The sequence below is a fragment of the Erinaceus europaeus genome, chromosome 21 (genome assembly GCF_950295315.1).
Source record: "Erinaceus europaeus chromosome 21, mEriEur2.1, whole genome shotgun sequence".
Classification (NCBI taxonomy): Eukaryota; Metazoa; Chordata; class Mammalia; order Eulipotyphla; family Erinaceidae; genus Erinaceus; species Erinaceus europaeus.
Genome location: NC_080182.1, coordinates 5,861,157 through 5,878,228, shown reverse-complemented (window position 1 = coordinate 5,878,228; position 17,072 = coordinate 5,861,157). Strand labels below are relative to the sequence as shown.

At 48.0% G+C, this 17,072-nt stretch overlaps 1 protein-coding gene across 4 annotated transcripts in view; it reads left to right on the top strand.

Annotated features, from left to right (window-relative positions):
* Positions 1 to 17,072, top strand: part of LOC103124848 (contactin-4) — a 422,242-nt gene that overhangs the window by 287,960 nt on the left and 117,210 nt on the right. For all 4 annotated transcript variants that reach the window (XM_060180337.1, XM_060180335.1, XM_060180336.1 and 1 more), the window contains exon 10: positions 16,688 to 16,838. In XM_060180337.1, coding sequence (XP_060036320.1) covers positions 16,688 to 16,838 — 151 coding nt within the window. The remainder of the gene's footprint in view (positions 1 to 16,687; positions 16,839 to 17,072) is intronic.

The following is a 17,072-nucleotide window of genomic DNA, read 5'->3' as shown; positions in this document are numbered from 1 at the left end:
CCTGCAGGTGAGGACCAAGGACTTGAACCTGGGTCTTTGCACAGTGTGATGTGTGGACTTAACTAACTGCACCACCACCTTGCCTCTGGCTTCTGGCTGGCTGGCTCCTTTTGGTGTTTCCAGGATGGGAGGTATCATAGTCCCTTGATACTCATCTATATTCCCTCATCAACCTTGTGTATAAAGGGGCCGAAGTTTCTGAAACGCTTGGGAGACCCGCCACCAAGCATTCTGATTTGCTGCTGACCTCAGCCTGGAAGGAGGGAGCATGACTCACTGGAAAGGTCCCATTAAACGTCTGTGTGATACAGAAATGACAGGAGCAGCCAGAGAGGAGAGATGAGTGTTGGGCGGGGAACGAGGGAGAAAACAGCTTCTGAGTCAGGAAGCATGTGTCTAGCTCAGGCTGTAGAACCAGCTTCAGAACAGAGCAAGTAGGGTCTGCTTTTATGCTGAGTGGAGTCAGGATGATCTAAGGACAGAAACTGAGTTGGTTTCTAGGGGGATGCCGTGCATATTTATGAGAGGGAAGATGGGTGTCCTCAGTTGAGGAACACACAGTGGCTATACATTGCCATACAGAGGAAAGGCTGGAGACATCTCATCGGGAACATGTTCAGCCAGTAATGAGGAGGAAGGAGAAGGGGAGGTCGCAGAGGGCTTCGCTGTACACCCTCCACCGGTACTGCTCAGCCTGGGGTCTGAGGTTCTTTTTTTTTTTTTAATTTTTTTTAAATTTATTTTATTTATTTATTCCCTTTTGTTGCCCTTGTTGTTTTTTATTGTTGTAGTTATTATTGTTGTTGTCGTTGTTGGATAGGACAGAGAGAAATGGAGAGACGAGGGGAAGACAGAGAGGAGGAGAGAAAGATAGACACCTGCAGACCTGCTTCACCGCCTGTGAAGCGACTCCCCTGCAGGTGGGGAGCCGGGTTCGAACCGGGATCCTTATGCCGGTCCTTGTGCTTTGCGCCACCTGCGCTTAACCCGCTGCGCTACAGCCCGACTCCCCGGGTCTGAGGTTCTTATTACTACAGAGCCAACCCAGGGATGAGTCGCCACCCCACCCAAACAACAAGCCTCCAACCATGATGTTGAAGATCCCATTCCGTTTTGATGAGAAGGAAGGTCGCACTCGGTTTGGGCGTTTCGATTACAGCCGGCAGCTGAGCCTTAGTTCTTGCAGGTCTATCTTCCCCACACTGTGCGCCAGGGGCCTCTTGTCCGGTCTCACTTTTCCAGGCATCCCTTCCTCCTTGCTCTGAAGGTTCACCGTCCCGCCCCTCCCTACAGCGGGGAACCATATCTTCCCCACGTCACTTCATTGCATCTGCAGCTCTGATCTGCTTGCTCAAATAGCTGTGCCCATTCCCGTTTCCCTTCCGTAACGGTTGCCGTGACCATGTTTTACATCAGTACACGTGGCTCTGCTGTCTTTTTTGGTTGTTTTTTTTTTGTAATTTGCTGGTATTTATTGTTTTTTGTTTGTTTGTTTTTCCCTTTTGTTGCCCTTGTTGTTTTCTTGCTGTTGTAGTTATTGTTGTTGTTACTGATGTCGTTGTTGTTGGATAGGACAGAGAGAAATGGAGAGAGGAGGGGGAGACTGAGAGGGGAAAAGAAAGACAGACACCTGCAGACCTGCTTCACCGCCTGTGAAGCGACTCCCCTGCAGGTGGGAAGCTGGGGAGCCAGGGGCTCGAACCGGGATCCTTAAGCCAGTCCTTGCGCTCTGCACCATGCGCGCTTAACCTGCTGTGCTACCACCCGACCCTTTCTGCTGTCTTTTCTCTCCAGTGTATTTTAACTCACCTATGAATGATGTCATGGGCATATTTGGTCCCACTCCTTACTGTCTCCTCTGGACTCGGCATGGTACTGAGTCAGGGAGTGAGTGCTGAGTGGGTGGAGATGGAGTGGATGTGCCAGGTGATAGTGAAGTCAAGCTGCTTTACAAGCTGAAGGACTGAGTCAGCAGATCATTGCAATCAGATGCTCAGTGATTTCATACTATGACCATTAAAAATAATCAGGCTAAGCACACACATTACTATGCTCATGGGCCCTGGCTCAAGTCCCCACTCTCCACCTGCAAGTGGGATGCTCATGGGCAGTGAAGCAAGTGCTTCAGGTGTCTGTCTCCTTCTCTAGCTCCCTTCCCCTCTCAACTTCTCTCTGTTCTGTCAAATAAAGGGGGGAGGGGAGTAGCTGCTGGGAGTGGTGGTTTCATCATGCAGGTACTGAGCCCCAGTGATAATCCTGGTTCAATAAAAAAAAAATTATATATATATACCAGGCTGTTCATTTCTGTGTGTTACATAGAAAGGGGGTCAGGTGTTAGCTAATCTAGTGAAGCACATACTTTCACTGCAGAAGGTCCCTAGATCAAGTCCCCGTCTCTACATAGGAGCTCTATACTTAGCACCAGAGAAGCTTCGTGAGTGGTGCTGTGGTGTGTCTCCTTCCCCCACTCTCTGTCTTTCTGTTTCTAGCTGAATTTTTAAAAGAGGGAGTCTACCAGGAATGGTGGAATAGTGCAGTCCACGTCCCGGCAAGAAAAGGAAAGGAAATTACCCACAGTCTGGGAGACACTTTACATGCTCGTCGTCTTAAAGTATATGAAGCCCTGGTGTCAAACCCCAAAACCACATGGAAACACTGTATATGATGCTGATGGTGTCCCATGGATGGAAGACTTGTGCTATAGTGTCTTTTCTTGTTTCTTTTTTCCCCTCTCCTCTTTCTCTCAGCCTCTCTAAAAGCAAAGGATGAAATGACAGATCCAGAGTCCCCTCAGTGCCAGTATTATGCTCATGTGAGACCCTGAGGTCATTTTCTAAAGCCACATTAAAAATAAAAGTTTTGACTCTGACTTCATAGTTTACCTACTTATCTACTCATTGGATAGAGACAGAGAGAAAGACAGAGAAGGAGAGGGAGAGAAGAAGAGAGAAAGAGAGACACCTGCAGCACTGGCTCATCACTTACAAAGCTTTCCTCTTGCAGATGAACACAGGGAGATTGAACCCAGAACCTTGCTCATCATAACGTATGTGCTCAACCAGGTGTGCCACTGCCTTACACCCCAAGCATGGGTCAGTTTTCCAGTCTTGGGGCCTGCCTTGCACATCTGACATGTCTAAGTAGTTGCCCACACACTGAATGGTCTTCCACCCTGTGCAAGGTGACACAGGAAGGAAGGGCAAACTTCCCTGACTGACCTGCTCACCAAGAGCTTTAATTTAAAGCAACATTTCAACAGGGACAGTAATTGGTGAGGCAAACGCTAGAAGAAGAAGTAATTGGTGAGAGTTCTTGGAGCTGAAGCCTTTATAAAGAGGGTCAGTAACTTTCTCTGTTTCTGGAGTTATCATCATCAGGGCTTCTATTTGAATCCTAAAAATACTTACCTACACACACACACACACACACACACACACACACACACACACACACACACACCAAACATGTCAGGAATGTTACCAAGTGCCTGGGTTCAGTGCATTTTTCTTGAAATCCCATACTCAAGAAGACAAGTATTGGCAAGTAGAAAAGGGTTTATGCATGTGCTAGCTACTCCCCAAAGATGACAGCTTCTAGTCTCCAAAAAAAAACATCTTCACATCGCAGGCAGTATGCAAGGCTTTTAAGGGTTAAGAGTAAGCAGGGTTGGGGAAGGGTTGCAGGTGGGCAGAAGCAAACTGCATACTCCAGTTCCTGGCCATGTGGTGGTCTAGTGGGCACAGGCAGGCACATTGTTGGGAAACTCCCTGACTTTCTCAGGAAGCTGCCATAAGTTCTTCAGATGAGGTGCTGCTAGACTGGGAAAGCCTGAGAGTGGATTCCAGTTTAACAGATGAGAACTCCTACTGCAGTTCTCTAGCCCACAAAACCTCATGGCTGTTCTTTCCTATGGTACATCTGTCAAGCCAATTCCTGAATTTCTTCAACAAGCAGAACAATTCCTTTGTAAGTTAGACATTGTTTAAACAGTCAAAACAGGTTAAGTAAGAGCTGCAGAACTCGGGCTGTATTTTAAACAAAAATGGAATCTCTCCTATTGGGTTGCAGGAGCTGTGAATCCAGCATTCCTGCAGGCCAAGCAGAGTGGTTCCCAGTCCCAGGTTGGCTCAGATTATTGGTAGTTGGAACTGACACATTTGACCCACAGTTCACCATCATAAACTCCCTTCAGTCTCTGCAGAAAGAAATATGTTCCTTCTTGAACTATGAGCCAGCTGGTTAAAAGCAGGCTGCAATTGAGAGATTGCAGCTGAGTGATCCTCAACCCCACATGTCCTTGCCCAGCTACAAGTCCAGGACATCTATTAACAACCACAAATGATTGTTTCGCTTCTTTGGCTAAAATAAGAACATTGACTTGTAACAGTGACCACAAGTGGAGGGGTTGTCATTGCATGGTGAAGGTGGAGGACATCAAGAGCCCCTAAGGCAGAGGCAGAAGTGCTCAGGGTTGCAGAATATCTTGTATCTAGCATGTCCACACACAGCGACACAGTAGTGTTTATGAGATGTGTGTGCATAAACATCACTGTAAACTCATATATGTCCATCTGTCTATCTAAGTATGAGAATGCGTCTTCTTTCCTGGGCGTGAGACATAGAGAGATGGAGATATATGCAGAAATACAGTCTTTCATATGCAGGAGCTATACTCACTTAAGATAGAGCTTTGATAGATCTCCCCAGGCCCTCTCCACTTTCTCCCTCAACCAGAATCCAAAGGGCTCAGGTCTGTAAATTAAGAATCACTGCCCCAGCTTATATGTCCTAGTGCTTGTTTTGAATAGTTTCTCAGAAGAACTGTATCACTACAAACACGTTCTTGAGCTGAGTCCTTCCATAAGGGCCCCGGAAGTCACCAGCAGGTGAGTGCAGGGAAGATAAAATGGGAATTCCCAAGCTATCGTATAGCCACCTTGATGCTGACTATCTGAATGTGGACAGTCAGGATGGCAGTAAACGATCCAGAGAAGACAAATGGGGGTGAAGTGGAAGCTTCTAGGATTTTAGGAAATGAAATTCACCAGGCAGTGGATAGGGAAGGTCATCTGAGTTTGGGAAAACAATTTATATTTGAACCAAAAGGAGAACTAATGATGTGACCTAAAGACAGAGGCTAAGTTGTAAAAAAAAAAAAAGCATGGATAGCTTTCTGCACATCAACAATCCTGAATGCCTCTCCACCTTGTTGCATCAGATCTGTAAGTCTTGCACAGGTGGAATTGAAACTTGAACAAAATCTGGAAACACTAGCTAATGACCAGTTTGGAGAATGTTGAATAAGATTAGAAATCCCCTTTATGCCCTATTTTCCCTTCCCAAACCAACTGCACTCCTGGTGAAGTTAACGGCAGCTAAGTGTTGGATGGGCAGTTCCCTACAGTTCATCTTAAGTGAATGATAGGATGTGGTTTTTCAGCACAGTGCATCAGTGAGTATTGATTCACTTGAGTAAGCTCCAGTAGGGTTGTACTGCACAAGTCACTTTGTTTCTCGTAGAAGACTCATTTAGTTCTTTGGGGTCAATGAACAGATTCATCCTTGTTCGTATTAGAGTCATGCTGAAGTCGAATTCAGTCAAGACCCTTCTGTAGAGGGAAGAAATAAACCATGTTGGTTTCAACATTGGATCAAGAGTTGGGTCACTCCAGTACTCGAGCGGAGGGTCCCTTCTAGCCAGACGGCAGCCCTGGAGTCATGAATAAATGATGCTGGAAGCATGTATTTAATACACTTTTCCCTCAGTCTTGGTTTATATTCTGTCTGGTGATTTAGTGTGCATGTAACATATCTGTATTTCATGGATCGAAACTACTGATAATTACCCCAGCACTGGGTGGTATACTCATGGGATGGCAGCTCTTACTAGAGGTCCATCTTTGCAGTAGACTCGATCCTGAGGCCCTCAGCAGAGACTTCCTTCTTTGTGCCTGGCCTGCTGCAGTGGAGAGACTGTCATTCCTCCAACTGACGCTCACGGATGTTTTCTCCTGTGGACATGGAGGAGGCTCCCTTGATTGGTCCCCTGGGAGCTTCCATCTGCCCTCCTCACCCTCCATATATGCCATGTTAGAATCAGAAGGTCTTACCACTCCTGGGAAAATATGACTCTCCTGTAAATAATGTGACTTTAAAAAATTCCCTGGGGTTTGTGGAGGGGTGTGCGGGCTGTAGCGCAGCAGGTTAAGCGCACATGGTGTAAAGCTCAAGAATCCCCGTTCAAGCTCCCATCTCCCCACCTGCAGGGGGGTCGTTTCATGGGTGTTGAAGCAGGTCTGCAGGTGTCTATCTTTCTCTCCTCCTCTCTTGATTTTTCTCTGTCATATCCAACAATGACAGCAATAACAACAATAATAATAACGGTTAAAAAAAAAAAACAAGGGCAACAAAAGGGGAAAAATAGCCTCCAGGAGCAGTGGATTTGTAATGCAGCCAATGATAACTCTGGAGGAGAGAGAGAGAGAGAGAGAGAGAGATTGAATCCCCTGAGTAGGGTTCAGAAAAAACCTCACCCAGTAGAGTGTGCCTTGCCACGCAATAGGCCCTGGGTTCAAAGGCCGGAAATATAGCTCAGTATGTTAAAGAACAAGCTTTGTATGTCTGCAGTCCCAGAGGCCACAGGCTTAGTTCCCAGCATGGCCATCAGCCAGAGCTGATGGTGCACTGGCCTTGCCATCCATCTCTGTCTGTATTGGAGGTATTTTCCTCTAAGGTAGCAAGTCTGTCGTTTTTGCCAGGCTGGCTTCGCGGGCGGGAGACAGAGACGACCAGGGACTCATGGCTGAGCTGAGAACGCAGTTCAATCTTTATTCACGAGCGGAGATGCGGTTCAACAAACTAATCTAATCTAATCTAATCACAACCCAATTCTGTCCTGCCTCTCTCTCCTCCGGCGGAAGAGTCAGGAGCAAAGGAAGTAGGTACGACAGGGGGCAGGGAGAAGGAAGAAGCATGAACCAGCGATGACTAAACCAAATGTCCCAGAGGCAGGGGGTGCCCAGCCAACAGTGGACGTGCAAACAGAACACATAGCAAGCAACACAAGCGAACCCATTGTGATGATAAAATCAGAAGGCTTCACAAGCAGAATCCAGAAGCAGACCAACACAAGTCTACTGAGAATGTCTCTTTGCAACCACAGCCACACTTTTGGTGTATTTATTATTTTACATTTTTGACTTGCAGACCTGCCAAAGCCTCTCTAAATGAGTGAGTTCATAAACTGAATCAAGAAAGGGCTCTCTTCCTCCTCCAGCTCCTCCTTCTGGCAGTCTGGCCTGGGGGGTGGCCTCTGCCACGTGTGTCACCACTCTGGGGTCCTGCTAGACCAGCCATCTGACATCTGCTCTGGACTAGGGCCTGAGAGTCTGCACGTCTTTGTTTTTATTTTATTTTGTTTTATTTTATTTTTATTTTTGTCCATTGATCTACTGCTGGGGCTTGGTGCCTAGGCAACTGGACTCCACCCATTCCAGTGGTCACTTTTTTCCTTATATTTTAGGTAGAGGATGAAAGGCAGAGAGAGGGAGACAGAAAACAGAAATAGCTAGTGCACTTCTCCAGTGTTCATAAAACTGCCCCCTCTGAAGGTGGGAACTAGGAGCTTGAACTCAAGTCCTCATCCATGTCAATGTGTGTGCTCTACCAGGCATAAAAAGCTCCCAGACTTCTGTCCCAGGAAATCACAATCTCTGTGGCAAATTTTATCACACTGGAAACCCTCAAGGCCCTGGCCATGAGGCTGGCATGCTGGGAGGTCGTCCAAGTTAGGAACTCCTCTAGGTGGGTCTGGTGCTGGTCATGGAGGTGCCCCCAGCTGCACCTGCTTCCTAGAGCTGATATTCAGCCCCCACAATGGGGTAGTTTCCTAGCTTGTAGAAGCAAGTTGGGATGGGGCAAGTTTGGATGGTATAGCTGGACACTCCTGCCCCGCTGGCCCATGCTGCCATCTGAATTATGGACACTGCACCAAGGACATCCCAGCCAGAAAAGGCAGCATCTCCCCCTGGCCCCCTGGAGAACTTCACTTGCAAAGCACTCACTTTTATTTATTTGTAATTTGTTTAATTGCCACCAAGTTTACTGCTGGGGCTCAGTGCCAGTGCTATGACCACTTTTTCCTTTTTAAAAAAAAAAATTATTTGTTAAGATAAAAAGAAAGTATGAGGTGAGAGGTAGATAGAGATATAGATATGCACCTGCAGACCCGCTTCACTGCTCATGAAGTGACCCCTACAGGCGGGGAGTGGGGGCTTGAACCCGGGTCCTTGTCTTGGTAATGCCTATGCTTGGTAATGCCAGTAATGCCTATGCTTGGTAATGCCTATGCTTGGTAATGCCTATGCTTGGTAATGCCAGTGCCTTCAATTTTTGTAAGGATTAATTTGTTTATTAGGAGAAAGAGAAGGAAAACAATAAAAGAACCAGAGCACTGCTCAGCTCTGGAACTAGGTGGTGCTGGGGATCAAACCTCTAACAGGCTGAACTATCCCTTTGAAAAACGCCTTTTGACTGTCGTTACAGCAAGCCCACTCCGGCTCACTCCCTCCTGTGCAGGTGTGTCTTAGCACAGCACCTGGTGACCTCCACTTAGTAGCTTAAAACCGACCACAGTGGAAGCATCTATCCCTCAGAGATGGGTGTGCACTCAAAACCAAGTTCTTCCTTGTGTTCTGTTTGGAGAGTCAGTTGTAAGCATCTGTCATTAGACCAGCTGACTCCAGAGTAGATAAGGCAGGTAGACAGTGTACCAGCTTACACAGAACCATCTGTTGAAGAGAGAATCCTTGCTGCTTGGTAGGTTCTTGGTTCTTGGGTGTCAGTCAGCTGCCCGTGTGTGTGTGTGTGTGTGTGTGTGTGTGTGTGTGTGTGTGTGTGTGTGTGTGTGTGTGTGTCTGGGAAGAGCTGCCATTGCTTGGCTACTGGAATTCTAACATGCTCACTCTCGCAACTCAATGACGCTCTTCATTCAATAATGAAGCCCACTCATGATCAGATGTGGCCTTGAAGAGCTTCATTCTCTTCAAAAAGTCATAGCTTTGAGTACTTAGGACATTGTCCTCAAGTCTAATGACACAGCCTGTCTCATTTGCTCTGATATAATAAAACAAGACCACAGGATTACAGATAGGTCTCTTTATCCATCTGAAGATGGAGTGACCCAGTAGGCTGAAGGGTTTGGCACACAGAGCATCACAGAAATGAGGCTTCATCAACACATTAGCTTTTTCATAAGACTCGGTGCTCTAAAATGGATTAAATATGTGTTTCCTAGAGTAGGAAGTTTTCAGCCCATGTCTACTCCCTTTGAGTGGCTTTTACAGCCTTTGATAAAAGAGGAAAAGGGCTGAGCTTAATCCTGCTTGTGGGCAGGTGTTGAGATCTCCTGAAAATGGAGCCTGTGTTCAGAACTTTGTCACTTATTCACAATGCCTGGGATGCCAACAGTCAAGATATGCATCTCCCTTCAGAAACCAGTGAGCCACTTGGGCTCAGCAAGAAAGAGGATCTGTCAGCACACAGGACTCAGATGGGTCTTGAGTAAGAAAAGCCATCCCTAAGGGTCACACGATGTTCAATGGCATCTCTGTGAAGTTCTGTGGTGTCTGGGAGTGAAGTGGCTTCTCAAAGTGGAGTTGGGGGGAGGTGACTGTGTGAGGAGAGAGTAGAAGAGAGACCTTGGTGGAGAGGGAAGACTACATGTCGATTCCAGGGGCCTTTAGTCATCTTCATTGGTGACGAGGTAACGGGGTCACACATTTGTTCCAACACCCATCACTTTGCTGGTATAGATGTTGTCTTGTGCTCTGACAGGACGCAACATCGTAACACACTGCGTAGGAAACTATGGCTAGAAGTTTAAGTCCCCTGACAATGGTGGCACAGGGAGTGGAAGGAGGATCCCCTGACACCTTGTCTTAAAAGATGCTGTACAATGTATCATTTTTTTTAAAATTGCCACTAGGGTTATATCTGAAGTTATATCGGAAGTGACACTGAATTCACTGTGCCTAGTGGCCATTTTTTTCTTTCTTTCTATTTTATTTGGTTGAACAGGGAAATTGAGAGATGGGGGGATAGATATATAAAGAGACAGCACACATTACAGTGTGCAGGGACCCAGGTTCAAGCCCCTGGTTCCCACCTGCAGGGGAGAAGCTTCATGAGTAGTGAGGTAGGACTGCATGTGTCTCTCTGTCTCTTTTCCTGTCCTCCCCCTTCCGTCTCCCCTTTCAATTTTTCTCTGTCTTTATCCAGTAGAGAAGAAAGAGAAACAGGGAGAAGGGGAGGGAGGAAAAAGAGGGAGAGAGAGAGACACCTATAGGCCTGTTTCACCACTTGTGAAGTTTCCTCCCTGCAGGCGGGGGCTGGGGACTTTAACCTGGGTCTTTGCATAGGTTCCTTAATAGAATTTACCACTGCCTGGCTCCCAATCTGTATTTTTAATCCAGTGTGCAGTATCTCTGTTTGAAAGGCACATCCTCATACCTGTTACACCCCTTGGCCAGCACCAAAGCACACTCCCCTGACCACCAACCATCTGGTGAGCCCCAACCTCTGACAGCTTCCTCCACCCCCTCCCCTGCCTGGTCACCTAACTTCTGTGGCACTTGCTCCAGGTTTGGTCGACTTTATCTCTTGCCTGGCTTTGAACCTGTACCCCTCCTGTGACTGGGCCCAGCCAGCACCGGGACCTTCCCTTAGAGCTGTTGTCTCCTTGCTGCTCTGTCTTTATCTGTCCATCAGTGAGAACGGAGTATACAGTCTTCTGCACAACGGCGCTGCTGGCAATGCCACCCCTCAGCTAGCGGCTTTCTGAATGTGTCTAGCTGTTTCCCAGCATCCTGCGGTTACACAGCCTCTAGAGAGGGAGTGTGCACTTCTAGGAACTAGACCTGATGCTGCATGAAGTTTGGTGGGATATATCGCCTGTAGGGCACACACCTTACCATGTGTCAGGCCCTGGGTTTCCTCCCTGCCAGCGGGGACCAGGACTTGAACCTGGGTCTTTGCGCATGGCAGGCATGCTCTTAACTAGGTGCACCACCAACCAGGACCACAAGGGAACACCCGGTGTGATGGAACTGTTATGTGTGTGCTGTTGTGTCTCTTCTTTCTCTCTGCCTCCCTCTTAGAAATAAAAAAGGGAAAGATCTGGGCAGAGAGGTGGCTCAGAGATGGTGTGATGCATATGCAAGGCACTGGGTTTATTCCTGGGTGCTGTATTAACATAAGAACAGCAGAAGTCAGTCAGTGAGCCTCACAGCACTCAGCCAGCTGCAGTGGCAGTGTGTGGGTACATTCATATGAGGTTTATGTGTTACGGGGTACCGAGGTCTTCGTTGGGGGTCACTACTTCGTTGGGGGTCACTTCGTTGGGAGCAAGGTCGCTACACCCTGGAGTCCTGAGCAGGAAGGTCCCGCCTTCCTATGGCCACGTACCCTGGTGATTCTGCACCTGGCAGAGGGAGCTCTAGCCGCAGCTGACCGTGTGTGCTCAGTGAGAAGTGAGAGCCCAGCTCCTTGCTCAGACCCTCCCCAGGTGGCTGTCACACACCTCTGCTTAGAGTCTCCAGTCTGGAGAAAGGACACTGAGGCACAAGGCTTCTACTCCCAAGGTTTATTTCATTTTGTTTTCCTTTTTTTTTTTTTTTTTGAATTGGGGAGATTAATGGTTTACAGTAAATATAGTTGTTGGTTGCATGTGTTTTCTGAAGAAGCAGCTTGTCCTGCCAGATCCACCCCTGCCGTGTGCACACTTAGATTTATGTAAAGTCACTCCCAGTGCAACTGCAGATTCCTCCTTAGAAGGTGAAAAACGTTTGCATAACTGATGGTAATATAGGCCTGTGGTGAGAGAGAAAGAGAGAGAGAGAGAGAGAGAGAAAATGGGAGAGAGAGAGAGAGAGAGAGAGAAAATGGGAGAGAGAGAGAGAGAGAGAGAGAGAGAGAGAGAGACTGAAGAAGGGCTTTTCTGGGATACAGATTTGTAACTGATACCAAACAGCCCTTCTGAAAACCTTCTAGAAACTGGAGTTTTTTTTTTGTCTTGTTTTGTTTTTAAGGGGTGGCGGGGGGGGGGGGGGAGAGACAGAGCACTCTGATGTTTCTTCTAAAGCCACTAATCCCATGAAGCACCACTCTAAGACCATCAAGTCACTAATCAGTCCCAAAGTCTCCAAGTCGCCATTGGTAGAGCTTCAACGGGAGTTTCAGGCAGACACAGGTCCCATCACAGCCGCCATCTTTCTCTCTACAGCAGAGATCTGTCTCTTTCCACCTTGTACCTCCTGGGTGGGTTTCTCCCAGTGCAACCCCATGGAGTCAGGTGCTTCCTCTTCTCAGTGACAGCCCTGCTTCATCAGGGTCCAAGTTCTGAACTGTTCCCCAGGGCAGAGAGTTCTGAGGTCTCTCTGTAGCAACAATGTACTGGTTAGACACCGTGATCTCTGCCACAACCACACCCATGGAAGATTCCTCAACTCTAAACTTTCTTTATAACATAGATATATATTTGTTATCACCACCAGGGTTAGTTAGGGCTGGAGCTCAGTGCCTACATGATGAATTCACCACTCCTGAATATCATTTTTTTCCTTTTTTAAAATTTTTATTTTATTTGCTAGGACAAGAGAGAAAATTGTCTTGTGTTTCCCTTGATGTGTCAGTTCAGGTTCAGGTGTGTGCCCACAGTCAGAAGGGGCCCATCTGGTGGGCTGGCCTAAGAGTGAGTGGGCACGGAGCCTGGGTCAGGAACACGTGGATGCTGGCGTTGCTCAGTGATCCCCTAATGGAGACAATCAGTGCAGACAGACAGCCTCCAGGATCCACTGCCAAGACCTCCCCCCCATTAAATGCTGTGCTAGTCTCAGAGCGAGTTTCTCTCACTGAACAAGGGAAAAATTCAGCCCATCCATCATGCCCTTACATACATTCTCTTCCCTCTTCTCCCTCTCCCTCTCCCTCTCCCTCTCCCTCTCCCTCTCCCTCTCCCTGTCCCTCTCCCTCTCCCTCTCCCTATCCCTCTCCCTATCCCTATCCCTATCCCGCCCCTCTCTTTCTGTCTCCTGAAAGTTCTATATGTTGTTTTCTCTCTGTTAAGAATTTGACTCACTTTTTTAGTCATGCTAATGCATTTACTGGGGTGATTTTTTAAATAATTTTTTTTAATTGATGATGTGGGGATAGTGCTATGCCCGGCTTGAAGCCCGTGTTTAGCTTTGGCTCGAAGCCCGTGTTCTGCACACGGCACCTTTTGTACCTGATGTGAATGATGTGATTCACTTGATGTCAGTGGATGGTATAAAGGCTGTTTGGAAAAGCAATAAAGGGGAGAGCTAGCTAGCAGTCCCAAGGCACAACTATCTCTCTCCCCCCCTCCCTCTCTCTCTCTTCCTCCCTCCCTTTTTCTCACCTGCTCCCTCCAATTCCCTCTCCCTCCCTTTCCTTCCCTCCCTCCCCCTCCCACCCTGGTCTGCTCCACAGTGGACAGTTTGGTGTACTGAGGGCCTCACCCTTGCTGAGCCATCCCCCCCCCCCAGCCCTCCAAGCCCGCCCCTTGGCCTGCCAGTCAATTTATGAGAGGGAGAGAATGCAAATAGCGGTCAGGCACACATGGTGCGGGGAGTGGAATCCTGGGCCTCCTGCTTGTAAGGCCTGCACTCTGTTCACTGTGTCATGCCCAGCTGTGTGGTGGCTGGTCACATGATCACACAAATATTGTGTTAGGCTGCCCTGGACCTAGCTTTTCAACCACCCTATCACTCTTACCATTGAGTTTGCAGATCAGGTAATGATGCATTTATCTCACGGAAGCAGAGGCACCTGCTCTGGCCCTGTCGCTTGTTAACTGCCCTCATTAGAGAATTACTCTCTGAATTGCAGGCTCTGCACATGGACCCCAGGTCCTGAGCTTGAGATATCAGCTGTCTGCCAGGCACATTTATTTAATTCCCCCTTCACACAGCAGACCTGTTCCTGTTCCTCACATATCTGACTCCATCCCATTAGAAAATAACCTTCCCCAGCTTTATTTCTTCTCAGGCAATGGCTGGAAGTACCTCCACAAGCAGAGCATGTAATCAAGATTGAGCGCGCCTCCACTGAAGCTTGTTTTACATTATTTTTTAAATGGCTTGTATATAGTTGGAGACATTGAAGAGTGAACCCCACCCACCCTCTCCAAACACTGCTTCTCTGTGGTCAGCAATTAGAACTTAAGCTTCACATGCATCATCTAGACCTTTAAACTCTTATCAGGAAACAGTGAAGGAACTCCAGGTTCTAGAGGTGCTAGGATCCTGGCAGGAGAATAGCTCGCCAGGGGTTCTGGAGATGCTCTGGCTTCTCTCTTCCGGCCCTCTCTAGCTTTGATGAAATAAATAAAAGCCATCTGCTATTGTGAGAACTCTAGTGGTCATTGGGAGCTGGGAAGGTGGAGACACAGAAGTGTTGGTGGTCGGTGAGGTATGGAAAGATGCACTGTATTCTTACCATCTTGTAAGCTACTGTTATTCACAAATAAAAGACACTTAAAACAAGTAGAAGAAATGTGCTAAAATTAACATTCCAAGAGACAAATGCTTTTCCCTAAAATTTCTAGAACATGTGGATTTGATGGACACAGAAAGAAATGGATTTTTTTTTTCCAACAGCAGGTCAGCTTCTATACTGCTGCAAAGATACAGAGCTTGTGTTTACGGGAGAGATGGGTGTTGTTGATAATGACTGTTGCTCACACATAGATGTTTTCATGGCTCCCATGCTGACTTGTTCATTCAGATATAGAGACAGACAGGAAGAAAGACAGAGAGCAGAGGTCAAACCAGCACAGCAGAGCTTCTGCTGGTGCTAGAGCACCACCCATGTGGTGCCAGGGCTCAGATCAGGGCTGTGCCCATGGCAAAGCATGTACTCTCCCCAGTGAGCTGCCTCCAGCCAGACTGTAAATATTAAGTACACACAGCTACATGCTTGGTGGCAAGATGAATTTTTAGGACTGGACAGTGAACATAGAATTCTCTCTCTCTCTCTCTCTCTCTCTCTCTCTCCATCTCACCACTGGGACTCAGTGCCGGCACAACTCCACCACACCCAATGGCCTTTTTTTTTTTTTTTAATAAAGCATGAGAAATAGAGGGACAGAGAAAAAAGAGAGAGAGCTACAGCACTGCTCCAAAGTTTCCCCCCTGTAGTTGGAGACCAAGGGCTTGAAGCCAGGCCCTCGCACAAGGTAATGTCTGTGCTCTACCTGGAGTGCCACCCCCGAGCCCCTAGACTTTGACCTCTGCCAGCTGCTGCCAGGTTGGGGCCTAGGACTGCTTTCATGCTAGTCTTTTTCATCACCACTGTGCTGTCTCCCTGGCCCCGAGCAGGCTTTTCTAAGAATGAATCAGAATGGCCCCTGCCTGAGCCAAGCAGGGGACGAGTCAGAGCAAGCTGGTGCTATCAGGAGGCTCTCACAGAGGTCGGAAGAACCAGAACCGTCGCCGACACAGACTTGCAGTGGCAGGAGATACGTCAGTGGCACCATCGGACAGAAGCCTTACAGAATCTGTGCTTTGTTGCCTCTGACTGCAAAGTGTTTAAATTTCTAGGCATCCCTGAGGGACCAGGAGTGGCCAGGGTCTCACCCTGGTGGGTACTGTGCAAGGTCCTGGGTTTGAGACCCAATCCACCACGTGGAAGAATTCTGAAGAGGGGAAGCTTCACAAGTGGTGGAGCAATACTTTGTTGCTTTCTCCCTCCTCTTCCTCTCATATTCTACTGGGGTGGGGGTGGGGTGGGGGGATGGGTAGTTAGAAGTGGTGGACTCTGGCCAGTATGAAACCCCAGCAAAGACCTGGTATCAAAAACACAATCAAAAATAATGGTTGATTTGAACATGGGGTAATTGTTCTTCATGATGGCAGAGACTGAGATGGGGAGTCTCACGGAGGCACAGCACCACAGAGCAGCCTTCCCGGCCTGATTTCTTATTTTTATAGACTCAGAGAGGAGAGGGGGAGAGGCACTACCGCACTGCTCCACTGTCCATGGAGCTCCACTGGTGCTGCCCTGTGGTGCTGGCATCCAAAGCCGGGGCCCCAGCATGGTAAGGTGCACGTTGCCAGGGTCTTTCCTGGCACCCTGAGCAGGGTACATTGTGACCTCCAGGGTGTGCAGTACCAGGTCCATGGACCGGTACGTGCGTAGCTGGTGTACGCCTCCGTGTACAAATTCCTTCTTTCTCTTGGAAAGACTTCAGCTCCCTCTCTTTGCAGCCTACAGCAATAGCACATGATGCCTTACAGGAAAAATAAATAAATAAATAATAAATAAATAAATAGGCCATGGCCCAGCTAAAGCACATGGAATACCATACACAAGGATCCAGGTTCAAGCCCCCACTCACCGCTTGCAGGGAAGATGCTTCATAAGCAGCTAAACAGGTCTATAGATGTCTCTCTCTCTCTCTCTGTCTCCTCCTCCCCTTTCAATTTCTCTCTGTCCTATCAAATAAAAAAAATTTAAAGGAAAAAGAATGGCAGCAGAGAGTTGGGGATTCATAGTGCAGGCACCACAAATATGAAGGAGAAAAAAAAGGCAAAAATCAGAGTTACTAGGCGTTTCTTCCCCCCACCCCCACCCCCGTAACAGTCATTCTGTTTTCTATGTGATCTTCCAGCTGCAGGTCCAGATTTTTCGAGAACCCTTCTAAAAAGAGTGACTCTCGTCAGAGTGGGCGGGGATGTTGTCATCGAGTGCAAGCCCAAAGCTTCGCCGAGGCCCGTCTACACCTGGAAGAAAGGACGTGACATCTTGAGGGAAAGCGAAAGGTACTGTCCAAGGGTTCTGAACTTCGGGGCCTGGCGCAGTCTCAGTGGGTGTGTGGTGAGTAGCTCTGTTAGGATTGACTGAGCTGGGTATGGGCAGCATGGGGCAGAGATGTGGGGCTCCCTGAGGGCCAGTGAGTCAGGGGGCATGTTCCTTGGACTCTGTAATCCTCTAAATCTAAAGACCCTGGCGCTGGAGGACTCTGCCAGGCTCGAACATCCAGGAAGGAGTACCTA